The sequence below is a fragment of the Lepus europaeus genome, chromosome 7 (genome assembly GCF_033115175.1).
Source record: "Lepus europaeus isolate LE1 chromosome 7, mLepTim1.pri, whole genome shotgun sequence".
NCBI classification, from domain to species: Eukaryota; Metazoa; Chordata; class Mammalia; order Lagomorpha; family Leporidae; genus Lepus; species Lepus europaeus.
In genome coordinates, this window is record NC_084833.1 from 65,012,685 (window position 1) to 65,035,415 (window position 22,731).

At 58.2% G+C, this 22,731-nt stretch overlaps 1 protein-coding gene across 1 annotated transcript; it reads left to right on the forward strand.

Annotated features, from left to right (window-relative positions):
* Positions 1 to 666: 666 nt before the first annotated feature.
* On the forward strand, positions 667 to 14,205 carry MOGAT2 (monoacylglycerol O-acyltransferase 2). The gene is made up of 6 exons (XM_062198263.1): positions 667 to 757; positions 4,295 to 4,473; positions 11,408 to 11,612; positions 11,922 to 12,096; positions 12,585 to 12,784; positions 14,051 to 14,205. Exons 1-6 carry the CDS (start codon positions 667 to 669, stop codon positions 14,203 to 14,205), a joined length of 1,005 nt encoding a protein of 334 aa, XP_062054247.1.
* The last annotated feature ends 8,526 nt before the right edge of the window (positions 14,206 to 22,731 follow it).

Consider the following 22,731-nt stretch of genomic DNA (forward strand, 5'->3'; position numbering starts at 1 on the left):
AGAAGGAGCTGCTAAGAACTGACCCCTGGACCTAGCGACACCCACGTCACTGGTGAACTCGTTGAGGGCAGTTTTGTGGAGTGGTGGTGTCTGCAGTGTGCGGGCGGGGAGGACCCACGGCGGGTGAAGACAGGAGGGTGTGCAACATAGCCGGCTCGTTGAGTTTGGCTGTGCAGCTGGACAGAGAAATGGGGCAGGAGCTGGAGGAGGGGGTGCGGCCGGGATTTTTAGATGAGAGCCACGACAGCGTATTTGTGGGGAGGGAAGAGTAGACGTGGCCGGAGAGAGAAAGGGGGAACAAGAGCTGGAGCCAGGTCCTGGAGTAGGTGGAAGGGGGTGGGATTGCGGAGCCCCACCTGTCGAGAGAGCAAGTGGTTGGTCGGAAGGGCAGCTGCAAGCAATCAGAGAGAGGCAGCCTGGCCGATAAGGAGCTGCCGGGAAAGCTGATAAATGCCGGAGGGAGCTCTTTCTCCTCCTCCTACCTTCGGCCAGCCCCAGCACCAACTCAAAGGTTCCTTCTGGGAAGTAGGGCCCTGCCTGGGTGGGGGCAGGGAGGCCTTGGCACCAGGCTGGGCAGAGTTTGGCCCCCTCCCAGGCAGCTTCAAGCAGACACAAAGCCCGGTGGGGGCCTGGCCACACAGCGGGGGCGCTGGGAAGACGGGCACCATGGTGGAGCTGGCACCCTTGTCTGTGCCGTGGGAGCGCAGGCTGCAGACCTTCGCGGTCCTCCAGTGGGTCTTCTCCTTCCTGGCCTTGGGTAAGGCAGGCTGCGGGCAGGCGGGAGGCCCCAGGCACGGGGTGCGGGGAGGGCCTGAGCAGCCTGGCCAGGTGCACGCCGCATGCTGATGGTGAATGGCTGTGTGCTGACCGGACTCTGCTGCAGTCACAGAGCTCTCAGTCACCCTGGAGGTCTCTTGGGCCTGCGCAGAAGCCTTCTGGGCGGGAGGTGGGCATCGTGTGGCCTTGGGCAGGTCCTTAACTTTCCACCCATGCCTGACCTTTCTGGGCCTCTACTTGAGCATCTGCAGAATGGGGACAGCAGGGTTGTTGTGGGTGAAATGAGGCAGTGTGATCACTTCTGCCCAGCCCAGACCTGGCCTGGCCCTGGGCAAGGCTCACACAGGAGGGCACGGTCTCTCCCTCACGCCGTCTGTAGATCTGTGCCCAGGGAGGAGGTCGCCTTTGCCCAAACTCCAGCTCCCCTCGAGGTGACATTTTGGAGGAGAGCTATGGACTGGGGCAGGGAGGGTGATGGGGAGTCTGAGAGTCTTCTGTGCCCTTGCACCGCTGCCCCCAGGGCTGGTGCCCAGCCTGTGCACAGGGACCACGTTCCTGTTTGTTATAACGTTGACTCACTATGTGTGCATTGATCAGTAGCTCTCTCTCTTCTCTCTCTCTCTCCTTCTCTCTCTCTCTCTCTCTCTCACACACACACACACGCACACTCTCCCCCATGGCTCTGCAGCTGAAGAATCCATCCCAGCTCCTCCAGGACCCAGCCCAAGCTCCCTCTTGACTGATCTGCACCTCTGTTCTAAGGATTGTCAAGCATTTTAAATATCCCTGGCTCACCCCATGACACAGATGAGCAGAGAAAAGGAGCACGTTAAATGCCCACAGTGGCAAATCTGGAGTCCAGGGTGCCTCCCCCTGTCAAAAGGAGAGGGGCTAGGGGGGCGGAGGAGGGGGATGGGTAGGGGGCCAAGGTGTTGGGAGGAGGTGTGGGCCACAGCTGGCAGACGGACGGAGGTCTCAGCCCAGGGTGCGCTGTGGGTCAGCTGGCTCCCGACTCTCAGCACAAAGGGCCTGAGAGGCCCACAGCCAAGAGGGCCATGGCCAACAGACCCCAGGGGCTGAGGGCTGCCGTCCTCAGCCTGCCCCCTGTCATCTCTGATTGGGTGGGCATACCCCACCCTGCAGGCCCGGAGGCTGGCAAGGTCAAGAACAGCACTCAGAAGTCAAAGCTGGCCTGGGTCAGCAGGGCCACAGGGAGGGTAGGGCAGCTGCAGGTCGAGATCTGGGCCCGCTCCTGCCAGGAGTAGCAGGTTCCTTATTCTGAGGGTGATGGGAGCTGCGGGAGGCCCTAGGTAGGGGAGGGACAAGGTCCATCTGTATATGAAAGGTCCCTGGGCCTGAAGTCCAGGTGGAATGACAGACGGATGGTGGGAAGGAGTCACAGCTCGGGATGGGGCCAGCAGATTGCAGCTCGTGCCCGCGTCCAGCCCACCGCTGGAGTTTGTATAACTCAGGAGCTGAGCATGGCTTTTGCATTTTTAAAGATTTGTTTATTTATTTACTTGAAAGTCAGAGTTACACAGTGAGAGGAGGAGAGGCAGAGAGGTCTTCTATCCGCTGGTTCACTCCCCAGATGGCTACAACGGCCGAAGCCAGGAGCTTCTTCTGGGTCTCCCATGCAGGTGCAGGGGCCCCAGGACTTGGGCCATCTTCTACTGCTTTCTCAGGCCATAGCAGAGAGCTGGATCGGAAGAGGAGCTGCTGGGACTAGAACCAGTACCCACATGGGATGCCAGGGCTATAACCCGCTGCACCACAGCGTTGGTCCCAAAAGGTTACATTCTAACTGGCCCTCTAACTCATGTGATATCTTCCCACTTGTCTCCTGAACTATAAAGTTTAAAATATTTGCCATCTGGCCCTTTAAGAAAAATGTTGCCACCCTCTGCTAGCAAGGCTGCTGCTGGGGTACAGAGAAGGCCTGGGCTCAGGAGGTTTCAGGAGATAGGATGGGCAGGGGCAGCAGGTACAGTGGAGACAGGGAGAAGGCAGGGTGGTGCCTGGCTCAGCCACAGCCGCACTTCCTGTCCCCGCTGAACGCAAGCCCTCCAAAGCGGGCCCGGGGCGTCAGTGGGAGGAGCTCAGGCTGAGCTTGTCGGGATTTCTGGAAGCTAATAACTTGCTATTTCTGTTATTCTTTTACTTTTTATACCTTTAAAGGATTTATTTATTTGAAAATCAGAGTTACAGAGAGAGAGAGAGAGAGGGAGAGAGCGAGGTTTTCCATTGCTGTCCAGGTCTCCCACGTGGGAAGCAGGGCCCGAGCGGTTGGGCCACCAGTGCTGCCTCCCAGGATGAGCCTTAGCAGGAGGCTGGGTTGGAAGCAGGGGCGGGACTTGATCCCAGGCACTTCAACAGGGAGGCGAGCACCCCAGGTATCGGCGTAGCCCGCTGAGCTGCACTGCCTGTACCAGGAAGGAAATTCTGACGCATGCAATAGCATGGCTGAACCAGGACCCTTGTGCTGAGTGAAAAAAGCCAGTCACAAAAGGAGGGACACTGTACAGTCTACTTCCGGGAGGCACCTGGAGCGGGGAGCTCCACAGACAGGGCAGAACAGTGGGCACCACGGCTGCGGGGAGTAGGTGCCGTGTCTGTTTAGATTGGGGAAGGGCTTCTGGTGCCGGTGGCAGGGACGGCTGCACAGCGTGAGTGTCCTTCACGCTGCAGCACCGCGCTTACAACCGGGGACCGCAGTGACTTCCATGGTGTGGCTACTTTACCTGGACACACGTTTGAAAACAGAGCACAGCGTTCTGGGGAGGTGTTTGGCACAGCCATTAAGATCCTGCTTCAGGTACCTACACCCCAGGTGCCTGGGTTCCAGCTCCCTGCTAATGCACACCCCGGGAGGCAGGAGATGATGGCTCAAGTGCTTGGGCCCCTGCCACCCACGTGGAAGACCCGGATGGAGCTCCTGTCTCCTGGCTTCAGCCTGGCCCAGCCCCAGCTATTGTGGGCATTTGGGAAGTAAACCTGCTAATGGGAACTCTGTGTGTGTGTGTGTTTCTCTGTCTCTCTTTCAAATGCATTTTTAAAAAATTGTTAAAAAAAAAAAAAAAACACAAAGTGCCCTCAGCACAACCCTGGGCAGTTGGCTCTGGGTGGCAGGGATTGTCTGTTCACCGCTGAACCACCAGCGCCTGGCACGCTGCGGGTGCTATTTGTAAACTGTGGGCAGAAAAGGGTCTCCCTTTTCCCTGAGATCCCAAGACACAGAAACTAGGACAGTGACTCAGTCTGCTGTCACCATTTATGGAGCACCTGCTGAATGCAGACTGCTGCACGGTTTGCGGGGTGGGCGTGGGGAGGGCCACGTGACCTGGTGCGGTGGATTTAGTGAGCTGGGGCTCATGCCCATGCTGTCTCCCCCTCATCGCCCCCAGCTCCTCCGTGAGGGCGCAGGAAGCCAATCTCCTCCTCCCAGGGTCGGGGGCTGGGCAGGACGGGGCTGCCCTCAGTCCCCCCCCTTCTCTGACGGCTCCGCTGCCCTCCCCAGCCCAGATCTGCTTTGCGGCGTTCATCGGCCTCCTGTTCACGAGATTCTGGGTCTTCGCTGTCCTGTACGCGACCTGGTGGTACCTGGACCGGGACAAGCCGCGGCAGGGCGGCAGGCGCAGCGAGGCCTTCCGCCGCGGGGTGATATGGAAGTACATGAAGGACTATTTCCCCGTCTCCGTGAGTGTCGCTGGTTGGGCTACGGGGCGGGGCTGGCTGGCGCGTGCAAAACCCTGGGCGGTGTTCCTTCGTGGCCTGGGATAGACCAGCTTCTCTCTGTCCTGGGCTTACCGTCTACAGGGATGTGGAGGGAATGAGGACCAAGGCATATGCAGGCTTTGCAGGGGCTCTGGGGCACAGATAGGTGTTTAAATTTTTTTTTTAATGTGTTTATCTGAAAAGCGGAGAAACAGAGACAGGCAGATAGAGAGCGAGCTTCCACGCAATGGTTCACTCCCCTAAATGCCCACAGCAGCCAGGGCTGAGACGGGTGGAAGCCAGGAGCCCAGAACTCCATCCGGGTCTCCCAAGTACTTGAGCCATCAGAGCAGCCTCCCAGGGTGCATCAGCGGGCAGCTGGATCGGAAGCTCGGAGGTGGCACTCAGACCCGGAACTCTGGTATGGGATGCAAGTGTCTCAGACGGTGACTCAACTGCTGTGCCAGGTGCCCGCTCCCCCGACATGTTTCTTAAAGACGCAAACCCATCTGTGTTTGAGGCTCCGAGTGCAGGCATTGAATTCACAAGTCCTCCGCTTACATTCATCCCACGATAAGATTGAACGTGCAGAGAAGGACAAGGGTGCGGTCCCACCCTGCCCGCGGCAAGTTCTTTTACCAATTTTAAAGTGAGTGCATTAGCGTGGCTGAAGGGACAGGGGAGAGAGCCTGAGCCGGCCTTGATTTCTCTGCTGTGTGTCCTCACACAAGGCTTTATCCCATTCAGAGCCTCGGTTTCCCCATGGCCCTGGAAGCAGATGGGTCCCCCCAAGTCTTGGTGCCGCCTACCATCCGGCTCCCTGGCTCAGGACATCATGTGGTCCTCATTGGCCACTGGCCCTAGGCCTGAAGGCCAGGCCTGGATCCGAGCAAGCGGACCATTCGGCTCCTTCACCTGCCCCAGCTTCCCCCAGCAGACCGAAGGCCTGGACCAAGCCGCCAGGTGGCCAGAAGGGAGGGGATGGAGCGAGCAGGGTCTGCTCGGGGAAGAGGAGAGAGGGAGGGCATGGAGCAGGGTGGCCTCCAGAGCCACACAGGTTGGATTCTCATGTGTGGCACGCGCCAGCTGTGTGATCTTGGGGGAGCCCTCAGTCCATTGAAGCCTCAGTTTCCTGATATGCAAAGTGGCAATGAAGCCACTTATCCCTGGGCTGTGTGGATTCAAGGAGATGCCGCAGGTCAAGCGCCTTTCTCAGTGCTGCTTCATGGAGTCAGCACGTGAGAGCCAGGAGCCCTGCCATGCTGACTGTCTCCCTCCCCGGCCCCCAGGAGCCCCACCTCCTCCTGCCCCCCCCCCCCCGGAAGCCCGTCAGCTGCTTAGAGGGATGAAAAAAACGGAAAACCGGGCCCACTGCTGTGAAACAGCCAGCCCCAAGCCCAGAGCTGGGCTCCTGCCTGGCCCCTCCTGAGTGTCTTAGGGCCCCACGAGAACTAGCAAGGCTGGGCACCCCAGGGAGCAGGGCCTCCCGGGCAAAGGGCAAGAGTTGGCTGGAGGAGGCGTGCGCTCACCAGCAAGGTAGGTGTTGAAGGGCAGAGTTCGCAGCCACCTGGGGCTTCCAACGGAGGCTGCCCAGCCCTCCCCCAGGCTCTTGTCAGTAGCCGTGGGGGTGTCGTGGGCACAGACCCTGTCTTCTCACTGGGACCTTTGGGCTTGGAGATTCCAAACTCCTTTTCCTGCCTCTTCTCTCTCCAGCCTGGGGCTCCCTCTTTTTTCCCCCCTAAAGATATATTTCATTTATTTGAAAGGCAGAGAGAGAGAAAGACCCATCTCCCATCTACTGGCATACTCCCCAATGCCTGCAAAAGCTGGAGCTGGGCCAGGCTGAAGCCAGGAGCCTGGAGCTCCATTTAGGCCTCCCCTGTGGGGGGCAGGGGCCCGAGCACTTGGGCCATCCTCCACTGCCTCCCCAGGCGCATTAGCAGGGAGCTGAATTGGGAATGGAGCAGCCAGAACTTGAATCTGCACCTGTATGGGATGCTGGCATCACAGGCAGTGGCTTAGCCCACTGTGCCTATGGCTCCTTCTTTGGTGCCAGGAAGGTCAGCGTTACCTTGGAAAGTGTGGCTGGTTTTCTGGGGAGTGAGTGACACGAGGGACTGAGGGTATAGTAAGAAAGGCGACCTGCAGAGGAAACGGAGACAGCACAGGCAGGGGTGGCATGCAGGGTGCTAAGGCAGAAGGCACACTGGCGGGCGCACGGGGCTGGACAGTGGGGGTCAGCTAGCAGTGGCCATTCCACGGAACCTCACCAGGAAAAGTCTTCCAGGCAGCTCTGAGGCCTCGGCAGCACCCACCCTCTTCATACCTGGGAGGTGTTCAGCTCCAGGTCTGGCATAAATGGTGTTGGGACAGCTCTGTGCCTACCAGACCTACTGCCTTTGCAGTGGCTCAGAAAGAGGGTCTTCTTGGTGCTGACACCATTGACATTGGTGATTAATGGACTTAACTGGCACAGGTGGTTTTTTTCTTTTCTTTTCTTTTCTTTTATTTGAAAGGCAGACACATACAGAGAGAGAGAGATCTTCCCTCTATTGATTCAATCCCCAGATGGCTGGGCCAGGCTCAATTCAGGAGCTAGGAACTCCACCTGGGTCTCCCACATAATGGTAGGGGCCCAAGTTCTTGAGCTATCATCTGCTTCCCAAGATGTGCATTAGCAGGAAGCTGGATCAGTAACAGAGCAGCTGGAACTAGAACTCAAGCACTCCAATAGAGGATGCAGGTGTCACAAGTGGCTCCTGTTTGCAGAAGTTGGATGTGCCTGGTTTGTTAGGATTATCATGGCACAGAGCCATTGCCACACCACCTATCAAAGGTAGGCAGTACCACCGAGTGGCCAGCAGAGGGCGAGATGACGCGCAAAGTTGGCTTTGCTGGTCCTGGACTGGGAGCCTGCAGGAGGGCGGCATGGCCTGCAGACTCCATTCCCAGCAGGAATCTTGGGTGAGCAAAAGGCTGCAAGTCCCAGCTCCATCAAGCTCCCCTGCCTTCACACGCCCGCTCACTCCACTGCCAGGTGCCTGCGCTCCTCTGGTGATTCCCGAGCATCTGTGAGTCCTCTTGTGATTCTGTGAACTAGCTCCTAGTGGTGGAATTCAAGCAAAATCAGGAAACTTTCTGGGCCCTGGCACTTCCCGAAGTCACCCTGTGGGCTTCCTAAAGAGCTGTGCTGTGTGGGGAGAGGGGTGGCCACCTCCCACTGAAGCCCCCTCTGCCCTTGGCGGGGGCTGGGGATCCTTCACAGTGATTACGTCATTGGCTGGAGCAAACACTGCCTCCCCAGGCCAGGGCCTCCCTGGGAGCAGCTTGGCGCTGTGGCTGGGGCTGTGACCATGTGGTCACTGTCATGGCGGCTTGGGGCTGTGCAGGACACCCCTCTGACCTCACCCATGCTTGGGACAAATTCTCAGCTCCTCTGCAGCTTTCCAGCCTCACTAGGGACAGTGCCTGACCCTCTGCCCCCACCCCACGGGTCTTTGTTTTTGTTTTGTTTTGTTTCAAGATTTGTTTATTTAGAAGAGTTACAGGGAGAGAGGGAGAGACACACAGAGATCTTCCCTCTCCCTCTCTCACGCCCTCTGCAGGCAATGGCAGAGTTTGGCCCCAACATCTGGGTGGCTGTGGGCGGTCACTCGACCCCTCAGCTTGCTGGGACTGCCACACTTCAGCAGCCCCCTGGGGAGGGGGCTCTGAGAGGGTTAAGCAAGCTAGCTCTGCCATGGGAGGGGACAGGGCGTTTGCTGGGAGACAGGGCTGGGTGGGCATGGTGGGGAGCTCACGTGCACTCCCCTTGCCCAGCCCAGCCCCAACACCCTCTTCCCAAGAGCCCCATGGGTGCTGTGCTCTTCTGGGCAGGAACTGGGCAAGCGCCTGGGCTTTGCAGCCCGGCTGCCTGCCCCCAGGAGGACTGGAAATGCCTTTACTGAAGGCTTGCACACAGCGGGCAGGGCCACGTCATTTGTAGCAGCAACAGGATGGAAGGGACACAGGTGTCCATCGACTGAGGAGTGGACAAACAAAACATGGAATGTCCACGTGCTGGGATAGTATTTGGCCATGAAGAGACACAAAGCTCCAACAGCAATGAGCCTTGACAGGGCCACGCTAAGTGAGAGAAGCCAGGCCGAGAAGGCTGTGTACTGCACGATCCCATGTATAGGAAATGTCCAGAAACAGGCGAACTCAAAGAGAGAGGGCGGAGGGTGACTCCTAGCAGATGTAGGCTTCTTTGTGGAGTGTTGAAAATGTTCTGGAATTAGATGGTGGTGTGAATTACAGAATCATTTAAATATATTCAAACCACTGAACTGATTTAAAAGGGTGGATTTTATGGTGTGCAAATTACGTCAATTAAAAAAAAAATCCAGCCATCCCCAGAGCCTGGCAGCATGGCATCCCCTTCCCTAGCCCCACTTGGTGGCGCCACGCTCAGCCTGCAGGTACGTACCTGGCTGGGGTCTCCCAGGCCCCTGTCCATCTTGGTTCAGACTCACTCTTCTCCCTGAGCAGAGCCCTCACACAGCTCCCCTTCCTCCTGGCTCACCTTGCACGAACCCTGCAGCAGTCCAGGGAGGGGTAGTTCCTGCCCTGGGGGACTGAGAGACCACTGAGACAGGGAGGGGTCAGGGGCCTGGGAAAGGTCACATGTGAGCCAGGGTCAGAACCTGGGCATCCCAGCTCCCAGCTCAGGGTTCTCCCCGCTGCTGGTAGGACCTAGGGGATGTGTGGACAGCACTGGGCCCCAGGGGCCTCCCTCTGAGGCAGCTGATCTGCCCCACCTGTTGGCTCCATCACTCCCTTCCTCCATCCCACATTCATTCCAGAAGTCTGCTCAGCTCCAGGCCTGCCCTGGGGAGATCCGCACGCTCCAACCTGCACACTGATGGCCTTGGGCGCTGGGGATGGGTCCAAGAGGTTAGCACAGGAACATACGGAGAGGCCATGTCTGGGAAGGTGTCAGGAGTGTGCAGACGGTGTCAGGAGCTTGTGCAAATCTCGCCTCCCTTGCCCACACACGGGCGCCCACAGCATTTCACGGCGCACCACCCTCGTCGCTGTCCATGAGGCGCTGGTCACTGAGGGTCGGGTGGGTCCACATTCCAGCAAATCACACTTGTGCTGGGCCCGCCTCATCTTGCCCCTGCTTCCCCACCTAACAGGCCGTCCCCACCTGTCCCGGCCAGGACAGCAAGAGCTGCATGGTGCTCCCTGGTGCACCTGTTTCATCTACACTGGCCCTGTGGGTGGACAGCTGAGTGGATGCTGAGGCTTTGATATTGCCAGAAAATGATGCCGCTGCCAAGAAGCTTGTTCAGATGTTGTTTTGCACAAGCCTGAGACTTCCTGGAGGCTGCGCAGTTCAGTTTTGTTTTTCGGTTTTGCCGCATATTGGCCAGTTGCCCTTCCAGGGGCACAAAACTCCATTGCAATGAATGAAAGCTTATTTCAGTATATTGAGCAACGTATGGTTCTAAATTTTTTTGAATATTTATTTATGTATTTGAAAGAGAGAGAGAGAGAGAGAGAGAGAGAGAGAGAGAGAGAGAAAGAGAATTTTCACTTACTGGTTCACTCCCCAAATGGCCACAAAAGCCAGGGCTGGGCCAGGCTGAAGCCAGGAGCTTCCTCCGGGTCTCCCACGTGGGTGCAGGGGCCCAAGCACTTGGGCCATCCTCTGCTGCCTTCCCAGGCCCATTAGCAGGGAGCTGGACTGGAAGCAAAGCAGCCAGGACTCCAAGTGGTGCTCCTGTAGAGGATGCCCATGCCGGTGGTGGTTAGCCCGCGGTGTCCAACACCGGCCCCCAGGTATGGCTTTAAAGAAACTGCCACATGGGCTCCTCGCACAGTACCTGTCATGGTGAGAGTAACCAGAGAGTTATCAGCTCTATGTCTGCATGAGGGGGACGGGTCTTCCAGGCAGTCCCAGCAACAGGCCAGGGGGTGCCTGGAGGGCAGGTGGGGGGTGGCATCTCCAGAGGCCACGTCCAGGCCAAGGACAGGAGAATGTGGAGCTGTCAGCCTGGCTGGGACAGACATGCTCAGAGCCCACTGCTGCCTGCAGGCTGCCCTGAGGCCGGGCAGCAGGTGTCCAGGGTCCCAAAGGCGGGAATGGGGTCTTCAGGGAGTCTCTGGCTGGAGGGCAAAGCCGAGTCACAGTGCAAAGGGCTGGGGTGGGGGTAGGGCAAAGTGTAAGGCCCAAGAGCCAACCCCTGGGGCCCCTAGGCCTGGGGCGCCTGGGGCCGTGGGGCGGGGGAGTGGTCCCACTTGCAAACCCAACAGCAGTGGTCATCTGTGCAGACTGGCCACACGGCAGAGCAGCCCGGCTCATGGGGGCCCCTGCCCTTCGCCCTCCGCCAGCTCCCCTAGAAGCTGCTCGGGACAGTGGCCTCTGCAGCTCACTGGGCTCGCTGTGGCGCTGGCCAGGCAGAGAATGGACTCAAGGCCCTGTAGGCCTGGCATGGACAAAGCAGAGAGCTGCGGCGTGAGACGCTTTCCTGCTAACGGGAATCGCTCCTGGCGCCTCTTACTTTGCTCACTGCCGGGTCTGAAGACGCATTGTTGATGGCACAGCCTGGGTTGTGTTCAAATAGGGCCCTTCCAGCTCGGGGGCGCCCCCGCGTGGCCCTTTGCTGCCTCCCTACTTCACACGCGGCCGGGCAAGCCCCAGAGTCCACACACCGCACCCCAGCTGCCCTGGGCAGTGGCGTGGCCAGGGTGAAAGTGTCCCATTTGACAGATGAGGAGCCTGAGGGGAGCGCACGGCGTCCAGAGCCAGCGCCCTTGCGCACACACCACGGCTCACCTCTCGGAGGCACCTGGAGAGGCAGAGGCTTGCCCAGGGTCACCGGAGCGAGCGGCGTAGACAGCTCCCGCTCACCACCTGCTGTCCCTGCAGCTCATGAAGACCGCGGAGCTGGACCCCTCGCGGAACTACATTGCGGGCTTCCACCCGCACGGCGTCCTGGCCGCCGGCGCCTTCCTCAACCTGTGCACCGAGAGCACCGGCTTCTCCTCGCTCTTCCCGGGCATCCGCCCCCACCTGATGATGCTGACCTTGTGGTTCCGGGCTCCCTTCTTCAGGGATTACATCATGTCCGGGGGTGAGCCTGCCCGTCCCGGGGCGCTGGGAAGGGTGGGGCTGGGGGAGTAGATTGGGGGGGGGGGCTGCCGACAGCCCTCCTTCTGGGGGTGCTGCAGGAGGAGGAGGCTGGAATCAGGGGAGCACTTCCTGCAGCATCTTGCGGAGCATGGGGGCCCACGAGGAGGTTGGCAAGCGGGGACAGACCCAGGGAACCGCAGCTGGTGCGGGGTGCGGTAGGCGCCACGAGGTCTCAGGCTCTTTCAGCCTTGGGCCTTGCTCTCTCCTTCCCTCCGGCCCCCCAGTACTGACCCTCGTCCTCTCTCCCCAGGGCTGGTCACATCAGAGAAGGAGAGCGCAGATCACATCCTGAGCAGGAAGGGCGGCGGGAACTTGCTGGCCATCATTGTCGGGGGCGCCCAGGAGGCACTGGACGCCAGGCCCGGAGCCTACACGCTGTTACTGCGCAACCGCAAGGGCTTCATCCGTCTCGCCCTGGTGCATGGGTAGCGACCCGGGACTTGGGGGGAGGGGTCCCTGCCGGCGGGAGGGGTCTACTCCAGCAGGGGGTTCTCAGCTGAGAGAAGCTGAGAGGAGGGAGACGGGGATGGAAGGGCCTAGGGGGGAAATGGAGGTGTTCCCCAGAGACGGGGTGGGGGTGGTCTGCAGGAATGGGGTTCGTTCAGGGGCCTGCTATAAAAACGCGTCCTCCCTCCTCGGGGTGAAGCGGCTTTGAGGAATAAAAGCGCCAGCTGGCGCAAGGGACTTTTCTAGGAAAAAAATAAAAGCAGGTGTTTTCTCTCCGGGAGGATGCTGGGAAGCACGGGGCAGACAGCTGTGGCCCCGAGAGGGACCAAGGCCGCTCTGGAGGATGACCCAGGCCTCGGGGCTCGGTCCTTGTTCCGGTTCCCGCTCCCTTCTTGCGCAAGCGTGGTGACCGTACAGCTTGCGCAGCCCCTGAGGCCTCAGCGACCTGCGCTCTGCTCCCCTCCAGGGCGGCCCTGGTGCCGATCTTCTCCTTTGGCGAGAACGACCTATTTGACCAGGTTGAGAACTCCTCTGGCTCCTGGCTGCGCTGTGTCCAGAACTGGCTGCACGGGATCATGGGCGTCTCCTTCCCACTCTTCCACGGCCGCGGCGTCTTCCAGTACAGCTTCGGGCTCATGCCCTACCGGCGACCCATCACCACTGTGGGTGAGCCAGGTGGTGGCCTGGGAGGGGCAGGCTCCGGGGACAGCACCTGAGCCGGGTGCTACAGGGGACTTGGAGAGGGCCAGACACACACCTGCCCTCCTGGTGCTCGCACTAGAGACAGGGACATGCAGGGAACCCTTCTGGAAGGCAGCCTGGAACAGGAACTGGGAGTCGCTGCTGGTTGCGGGGCACCTGCTGAATGCCAGGCCCGACCCGGCTCCCTTGCATGAAGCAGCCCAGCGCATCCTGACAGTGCTTGAGGCAGGGGTTATTATCCCCATTTCGCTGATGGTAAACTGAGCCTAGAGTAGTTAAGCAGCTTCCAAGAACTCACTGCACCTTTGAGTAACAAAGTTGAGGATTGAGTCAGGATTTGTCTGACTTCTCATTATGCCAGACAGGGGTTTAATTTTGCCCAGGAGGATAGAACAAGGCTGGTTTGGAGAAGGTGGATCCCAGGAAAGGGCACTCCGAAATGACTTAAAACTGTGCCTACAGCACAAATCCTTGGGCTTGGAATTACAGCCTGAGGGGTTGTCCAGCCAGAGTTGGGCGGGAGCTTCAGTGTGCACACTCAGCACTGTCTTTGCAGCTCCCTGGACAACCCCTCCGCTTTCTTCTTGGATTCTAGCAGGGTTCCTCCAACACGGTGGACAGTGAGAGGCGCCTTCGTTTCCTCCCCATCCATCACTGACTTGTTCTAGCTGAGCACAGAGTGGCCACCCCCAACAGCGTGACCTTCCCTGGGTCATGTGGCGACATCTCCCTCCAGAGCTATCCCAGGAGGAGAGGATGGGGAGCTGCCTTCCCGGCCAGGCAGAACCAACAGAAGGAGGCTGATTCCTGTCCAGGGTGGTGGGGGTGAGAAGAGCTGCCTGGCTGTGAGCTTGCTCCCTCTTAGGAATACAGGGCCTTGTAATCGGCTTGGATTCCCAGAATCACGTAGCCTGGAGGTGAAGCGCACACCGCAGGGGTTTAAAACCTGCACGGGTGCTTCCCGGCGGCGACCTGACCTTGAATGAGTTTCTTAACCTCTCTGAGCCTCGTAGGCCGACCTGTCAAACAGGACAAATGAGAGGTCTTAGCACCCGAGGATTAAAGGAGACAGCGCGTGTGAGCACCTAGCACGTGGCCTGGCTTTCTGGGAATCCGCTTCCTGGACTCAGGGCTGGAAGCGATGGCGGGAAGAGTCCCTTCCTCCGGGGGTGGGCCCCTGTGACCCAGCGGCTCCCATGCTGAACCGCCGCCCGCCTCTCTGCCTTGCAGTGGGAAAGCCCATCGAGGTGCAGAAGACACTGCACCCCTCGGAGGAAGAAGTGGACCGGCTGCACCAGCGCTATATCAAGGAGCTGTGCAACCTCTTTGATGCCCACAAGCTCAAGTTCAACATCCCTGCTGACCAACACCTGGAGTTCTGCTGAGTCCCTCAAGGCAGAGGAGGGGCTGCCCCAGAGGCCAGAGCCGGTGCTAGGGAGCCCAGCTGGAGGCGCTGAGAGAGTGCGTGCTTCGGCAGAGCCTCCCCCGACTCCTGCAAACCCAACATGTTTCAGGCCCCCCTGCTGGAGCTGGCATCGTGGAAGGGGAGAGCAGGCTCCGGCATGTGCAGAGCTTCCCTCTCTGTGAAATGGAGAAGGGCTGGGAGAGAATGATTTCTGAGGTCTCTGCCCTCTGTTGTAAAGTTACTCAAACATGGCCCACGGAAATGTGGGGAAACGAGAGCCAGGTTTTTTGTCCTCAAACCCTGAGTGACAGCATAAAAAGTCACCAGCTCCAGCCCTCTTTCCTATAAGCTTCCCCACCCTGCCCTGGGGGCCCCAGCTGCTCCCTCCCCAAGGGGACGAGGAGAGGTGGCTAGTAAGCCCCTGCGCTGGCACTGGCCACCTCCATGTGTCTGCAGCCTCTTGGCTATGGCGTGGCGTCCAGCAGGTGCAGGAGGCGGGCCAGGAGGACGGTGCTGTGTCCCTGTCTCTGTGACTGCGGGCAGGCCTCCTTCCCCTCCCTCTGAGCTGCAGTGTCCCCAAAGCACACGGTGGCCTCTGAGTCTCAGCTCTGCCACTGCAGAGGCAGAGGGCTCCACAAGGGCCCCTCTCGCTCGTCCTTTGTAACCTCAGGCCCTGACCTTGGCATCAAAGGGGTGCTTCGGGGGCAGGTGTTTGGTGCAGAGGGATAAGCTGCCACTTAGGATGCCTACATCCCCTACTGAGTGCCTGGTTTGAGTCCCGGCTACTCCGTACTTCCTATCCAGCTGCCTGCTGGTGGAGCTGGGAAAGCAGCGGAGGATAACTCAAGTGCTTGGGCCCCTGCAACCAGCCTGGAGACCTGGATGGAGTTCCTGGCTCCTGGCTTCAGCCTGGCCCAGCCCCAGCTCCCAGCTGTTGCAGCCAATTGAGAAGTGAATCAGCAGATGGAAGCTCGCTCACTCTCTCTCTCTCTCTGCCTTTCAAATGAATAAATAAATCTTTAAATAAAAGCAGGGTTGGGCTTCATAAATGTCTGTTAGGGGCTGGTGCTGTGGCATAGCCAGCAAAGCCCCCTCCTGCAGTGCCGGCATCCCATATGGGTGCCGGTTCAAGTCCCAGCTACTCCACTTCCGATCTAGCTCTCTGTTATGGCCTGGGAAAGCAGTAGAAGATGGTCCAAGTCCTTGGGTCCCTGCACCCACATGGGAAGACCCGGAGGAAGCACCTGGCTCCTGGCTTCGGATTGGCACAGCTCCGGCCATTGTGGCCATCTGGGGAGTGAACCAGGGGATGGAAGACCTCTCTCCCTCTCTCTCGCTTGCTCGCTCACTCTCATACTCTGTTTCTGCCTCTCTGTAACTCTGCCTTTCAAATAAATAAATAAATCTTTAAAAAAGTCTGTTAGGCTGGCGCCGTGGCTTAATAGGCTAATCCTCCGCCTTGCAGTGCCAACACACCGGGTTCTAGTCCCGGTTGGGGTGCCGGATTCTGTCCCAGTTGCCCCTCTTCCAGGCCAGCTCTCTGCTGTGGCCCGAGAGTGCAGTGGAGGATGGCCCAAGTGCTTGGGCCCTGCACCCGCGTGGAAGACCAGGAGAAGCACCTGGCTCCTGGCTTCGGATCAGCGAGATGTGCCGGCCGCAGCGGCCATTGGAGGGTGAACCAACGGCAAAAAGGAAGACCTTTCTCTCTGTCTCTCTCTCTCTCACTATCCACTCTGCCTGTCAAAAAAAAGTCTATGTTAGTCCCTTTTACTTCTTTCCTCAACCTCGGCTAACAGGGCTGGTCAAAACTTCAATGTGGACCTCAAGCCTGGCCCTGTGACCCTAGGTCACCTTTCCAGAAGCTGCCTCAGACCGGTCCAGAGAGGATCTCTTCTTCCTGATCCATCAGCCCTAGCTCCCCTGCTCTGACACCCTCGGGCTGGGCAAGAAGGGCAGGGCAGCACAGATGAGGTAAGGCAGATGTGAGGCGTGAGGGCTCACGCATCTGCAGGTGGTGTGGGATGGGCACACGAGCGAGCCCAGCCGGCAGATCCTGAATTCCTGCATGAGGGACTTCTGTCCTCTCCAGGGAGGGGCAGGGGAAGGCTGGGTCACACTGGGGCTTGTGGCTCCCCTCCCCCTCCAGGAGCAGATCACACGGTGACCACAACGTGGGAGGGGGCATCGGACATGCGTAAATCTGATCCCACATCCTGGTCCCATGTTCAGCCTCCCTGGGCAAGTCCCATCACTTCCAAACCTCAGTTTTGTCATCTGAGTCCTGAGCTGCTGAGCGGTGTGATGGACCTGCACATCCAGAGGCAGGGGTCAGCGTGCACAGGGACCCCCGCGGGTGCCTGTTACCCACGAGGGGACAGGGTGGCACAGAGGTCACAAGGGGAGCAGTGACGTTCAGGAAAGGGAGTGATGGTTTCCAGCCAAGGGGAAGACCTGGAGGAAGTGACTCGCAGACAGGGCCGTGAGGAAGTTACACAAAGCAGGTGAGTAAGGGCCCGTGGTGCGTGTCCATGGTTGTCACAGGTGTCACTGGGCAGACACCAGACACAGCTAGTGCACACCCACCAGCTCACCTGCCACCTTACCCCGTCCCTGGTAGAACAAAGTTCACTAAAACAGCCTGCAGGTTGGGGGGTGAGGCCTGGACCCTCCCCAGCCTGGCATTCAAGGCTCTCTTTGCTGGCCCTCTAGACTTCGCCAGCCTCTCCCCCACCCCCGGCACACACACTGCCCTCGCATGGTGCATGCCGTTCCCGCTCGCCTGAAACCCTTGCCCTGTCCTGGTCATCGTCACTCACCCTCAAAGACCACCTCCCTGCCAAACCTCAGCCCCTCCCCCTCCCCCTGAAACTCTACTCTCTGCCCTGAATCAGAGGTAGTGCCCTCTTTCGGGGGTGAGAAGGTCATGGGCATTAACCATGCACTGGGAACACTCCGAGGGCCAAGACCAAAGCCTTGCTGCCTTTGGCCTCTTCCCAGCACCCCAGCATGGGGCCTGATGTGCCTCTGCATCCCCACAAAGGGGGACTTTTTTCCTTTTTAAAAGATGTATTTATTTACTTGAGAGGCAGAGCTACAAACAGAGACAGAGAGAGAGAGGTCTTCCATCTGCTGGTCCACTCCCCAAATGGCTGCAATGGTCAGAGCTGGGCTGATCCGAAGCCAGGAGCCAGGAGCTTCCTCTGGGTCTCCCACATGGGTGCAGGCACTTGGCCATCTTCCACTGCTCTCCCAGGCCATTAGCAGGGGGCTGGATCAGAAGTGGAGCAGCCGGGACTTGAACCGGTGCCCATATGGGATGCCAGCACTGCAGGTGGAGGCTTAACCTATTACTGCCACAGTGCTGGCCCCCACCCACAGAAGTGGGACTTGGTTGGACGCATCAATTATCCCGTAAGTGGCTCCTCCCCATGCAGCACCCTCAAGGCTGAGGAAGGGATGGTGGGGAGGGGATCGCATTCATTGTCTGTCGTAGTACAGCAAATGGCTCCAAAACAGCAAACGCCAGCTGTCTCACGGTCTCAGGGGCTCGAGACCTGGGAGCAGCTTAGCTGAGTGCTTCTGGCTCAGGGTTCCTCACGAGGTAGAGCCAGGCTGCGGCTGTGACTGTAGTCTCTGACGGCTCAAGGAGGCTGGAGGAGCCACTTCGAGCCCATGGGCAGCCGAGAGGCAGGAGCGCGCCTCATCACGGGAGCACCTCGCCACCAGGGCCCCTCGGCCTGTGAGCTCCTCGCCACCTGGGCTCCGCCACCTTGAGCTCCTTGCCATGTGAGCGCCTTGCCACGAGAGAGCCTCACCACCCGGCCCCCTCTGCAGGCCACCAGGGGGGCACGCTTCTCCAGGGCGAGTGAGCCAAAAAGAGACGGCAGCCACCCTGCCGTTTGTGTCCGAGCCTCGCAGTCCCACGCCAGCGAGGCTGCCTTGCTTCCTTGGTTACACCCGAGTCACTCGGTCCAGGCCACACTGCACACCAGCAGGTGAGCATGGGAGGTGAGGTTGCTGGGGATGGGGTAAGCCCCTGGGGACCACGCTGGGCTACCCCAATCTGTGTGCTGCCGCACGGGGTGGCTACAAAGAGGGCCAGCCGCAGCTGGCAGGAGGCAGCAATGATGAGTGTGATCCATTGGCCTCACTGGGAAAGCACACAGGTGACCACTGGGCTTGAGGGGGCCTGGGGGTGGGGAGGCTGCTTCCTTCAAAGAAACCTGGGAGGCAGCATCGAGCCCTGATGTAGAAGGAGCCACACCAAACCCATGTGCAGAGAGGCATCCTTGCTCCGGGGGAAGTCTGGGAGAGTGGGGTGTTTGCTGTAGCTTCAGCCTTCCTGACGGGTGGCAGGAGCAGCACGTACAAGGGTCAGTGTATTAATCTGGCACCTTGTAGCTGACACCTGCTGGCACCCTCAGAGTCGCCTGTGGGGCCTCACCACCGTGTGGGGAAGACGATTTCCTGCACCCCAGCACACACGCACACTCAGACAAGAGATGGCAGCACGACGGGTCAGGTCCGAGGTCCTTAGTGCTGGGGACAGGTGGGGTCTCCTCTGGCAATCACACTGTCCTTTGACCTGGGAGAAGTTCTCAGCCATCATCACTCTCTGGGGACAAAGGGCCCGCTGGGGCCCAGCCCTTCTGATACTGCTGTGCGGTGACTCGGCTAGGGGTGGCAGGCGGGACAGGGATCAGCCAGCACAGCCCAGCCAGCAGCCACGTGGCATGGGGCCAAGGCTCACCCTCCTGGGGGGACTGTGTTTTCCCAGGACTCAGAAGGAGGTGGAGAGGTGAGGAGGGTGTCGGCCGGCAGCTGCTGAGTGAGCAAAGGCACAGAGTGTTGATTCAGAGAGCAAAGGTGAGGGTTTGAGTAGAGGAGGCTGCGCGTTAGATCTCTGGCCGGCAGACCGTCATGGAGCCCTTGCTGTTCCTGGGACCGGAGGCAGAGCGATGACAGGGTAGCCAGGGTACCTGGTGTGGCCTTGCCTGCTGTCCAGTCACCGAGGCAGGAATTTCTCTCCGGGTTAGCAGGGGCCCTGGATGGTCCCAGAGCCAGCAGGGGTCACAGACCAGGCCAGCTGGGCAGAAGCCCCTGTGGGGGGAACAGAGCATCTGTGTTAATGACGTCATGGAGGGGCAGAGTCAGCCCCTCGAGCCGATTCCTGAGCACCTACTGTGTGCTGGGCCCTGGGGAGCATGTTCCGTGGACATCACCTCAGTGGTACCCGCAGCGCCCTCTTTATAACAGTTGAGTTTCCTTCCTCAGAGAGGACCCTGGCCCCAGTACAAGGGCCGCCTGCTACCAGACAGCTACCACAGGCCTCGCTCACCCTGCCTGGGTCTGGCCTGAGACCCAGCAGAACTGCACCCCGGAAAGAGCAGGGGCCCAGGAGCCACCGGGCACACAGCTCCCACCCCCGCCTGGCCCCTGCCCAAGTCGTGTCCCCTCACTGAGCCTCGGCTTCTTCCCCTGGAAAGAGCAGGTGCTCATTCCTCCTCATCCCTCCCCTCCACACATCCCAGGGAATGGCCTGTGAGTGCCCTGGGATGGTCTGCACCTGTCACAAAGTAGCTGGGCGGTCCCTAGAGGGCAGATCTCCCTGTACCGCCGCGGAAGCCTCACCTGAGGGTTTCCGTCTCAGCCAGGTGCACTGGGGCCATGGGGAGTGGCTACATCTCTGGTGGGAGAATGCATAGAAAGAGATGGACAGGCAGCTCTTTCCGCAGGGACCCTTAAAAGAACAAAAAACCCTGGCTCCATCAGGGACGTGTGGGTGATGGGGCCTCCCTCAGAACAAAGTAAAACTGTCAAAACCTGTGTTTGGTGAGGCTCTGCGTCGATGCTTCCCAAAACGTGTGTGGTAAAGGACCAGAGTTGTTTTTTTTTTTCTCCTAATCCTTCACGGACCTTTTTATATTGGAAAATTCATGTATTACTATAAAAATGAAAAATAAAATGAAAAAATTTTAAAATACAACTTTGTATCAGTTTCAACAGCCATAAAATGGCTCAGCCGCACCACTCTGCTCTGCTGTTTCTGCCAGGTCCAGACCATGCTGCAGTGGCTGTGCCCTGGCCCTCCTTGATGTGGCTGTTTATTGGGGTCCTGAGGTTGTGAGTTGAGGGACACAAGACTACCAAATTGGCAAGGGCTGCACCCAGACTGGTGTGCGTTGCGGTGGGGGAGTCGTCTCAACCACTTCTATCTGGGTAAATGGAGGAGGCTTCGGATGCACAGCGGGTAGGGGCCAGGTGTGGAACTGGCCTCCCGGGGCCAACCCGTCTCCTTACACTCTGCCTTGGCGGCTGCTCAGATGCACCTTGGAGGGCGGCTGGCGCAGTCCCCGCCTCTGGGATCAGCGACGCTGCAGAGCTGCCTTCAGGACCGTTTCAGTTCAGCTTGCCCCTTGGACCACTTCGGTGGCCTCCCTTACTTCTCCAGCTGTTGACCCCTTGGGTTTTCACTGATGAACATCCTGCCGGCTCGATATCATCTCAGAATCCACTTCCTGGAGGAGGCAGTCTGTGACACTGTGCCCCAGTGAGGAGCTAATCTCAAGGTGAGGCTCAGAGAGGTTAAGTAGCCTGTTTGTGGTTTGTGTGGTTTTTAAGTGGTGGGGCCAGGATTTGAACTCAGATCTGAGGGAAAAGCCTGTGCTCTGTGTCTGAGAAGTGTCACCTTCAGCTTGGAAACAAAGAAAGGATCAGAAAGGTTGGATTGATGTTGTGAAATTTTAAATAACCTTAATTTATTCAAAATGGCAAAGCAGGGCAGGCATTTGACCAGTGGCTAAGCTACCAATTAAGATGCCCGCCTCCCACCAGAGTTCCGAGTCAGATCCATAGCCCCAGATGCTGAGTCCAGCCTCCTGCTAATGCAGACCCCGAGAGACGGGAGTTGGGTCCCTGCCACCCATGTGGGAGACCCAGACTGAGCTCCCGGCTCCCAGCTTCAGTCCCTCGGCCACTGTGGGCATTGAGGGAAATAAAACAACAGATGGGATCTCTCTGTCTCTGTCTCTGCCTCTCAAATAAAATGGCAAGGCTACTTTAGACGTCAGCTTGGCAGTTTCCCATGAAGTTAAACACGGGCTTCTTGTACAACTCGGCGATTTGCTCCTACCCATTTCCCCAGCTGACGGAGAGCAAATCCACGTGAAAACCTGCACAGGAGTGCCTGTAGCTGCTTCCTTCACAATCACGGGAAACTCGGAACAACCAAGATGTCCACCAATAGATGAGTGAGGACACAAACTATGGTGGCGCCATTCAAGGAATACCACTTGGAAGGAACGGGAAACCAGCCAGTCATCCACACAGCAGCACGCGGGAATCTTGAGCACATTTTGCTAAGTCAGACTTAATGACCACACACTGCGATTTCATCCATGTCATGTTCCAGAGAAGGGTAAGATACTGACATGAGAACCGGATCAGCCGTTACCAGGGTTCAGGCAGCCTTTGCCTGGAGAAGCGTAGGGAATTTCTCGGGTGGTGGAACAATCTGCCTGGCATTGCAGACCTGTGTACACAAACCCACAAAGTAGGGGCTAGCAATTGGCCCAGCGGTTAGGACGCTGCCTGTGACACCAGCACCCCACTGGAGTGCCTGGTTCAGTCCTAGCTACTCCTCTTCCGATCCAGCTTCCTGCTAACGGGCACTTTGGGAGGCAGCAGGATCAAGTATTTGCTGCTTTGCCATCCACACGGGGGCTCTGGCTTTGGCCTTGCCCAGCCACGGCTGCTGTGGGCATTTGGGGAGTGAGCCAGCAGATGCTGATTCTTTCTGCTTTTAAATAAATGCAAGTAAATAAATAAAACTTTTAAAAAAGGCTTGAAGAATTCAGGTAAATATTTTAAAACTTTTGTAAAAAAAAAAAACCCACAAAGTCAATCTTTAGTGTATTGAAATTAAATTATTAAAATGAGTCCAAAGTTGAGCATCCCTGAGTGGAATGCAGACAGTGAAGAAAGAATCTTGGTTGTCCAAATGCAGGTGAGACCTGCGGTACAGGGAATGAAAGAATACAGGTGCTGGCTTGAGTGACTTGGAGAAATAGTATTTTGGCTGGAAACTGTAAGACGAACATCAAAACAAAATGTACATAAACACTGCATTGTGGTGGGTAAAGCTGAATTGCTCACAGGGAGCATGTTAAAGATTCAGAAACTGCTGTGCTTGGGTATGAGGGGGAACAGACAGACAAATGGATGGTGGCAGCCAGTTTCCTCCCTGTGGGAGAGAGAAGGAGCCAGACGGATGCGTGTGGTAAGGGATAAGAGTGGGAGACATCGCCGTGAACTCAGCTGCGTTATACAGACACAGAAAGACCCAGAAACATGCATGCATTCCTGGTTAGTCTGCATCCACCGATTTTCCGAGCTCTGTCTTCTGAGAGAACCCAGAAGCAATGGCACCCTAGTAGGAATTAGCACACCTAGAGCCCAGATCTTGGTTTCTAACACCATTCTTCATAAAAAGGGGGGAGGGCGATGG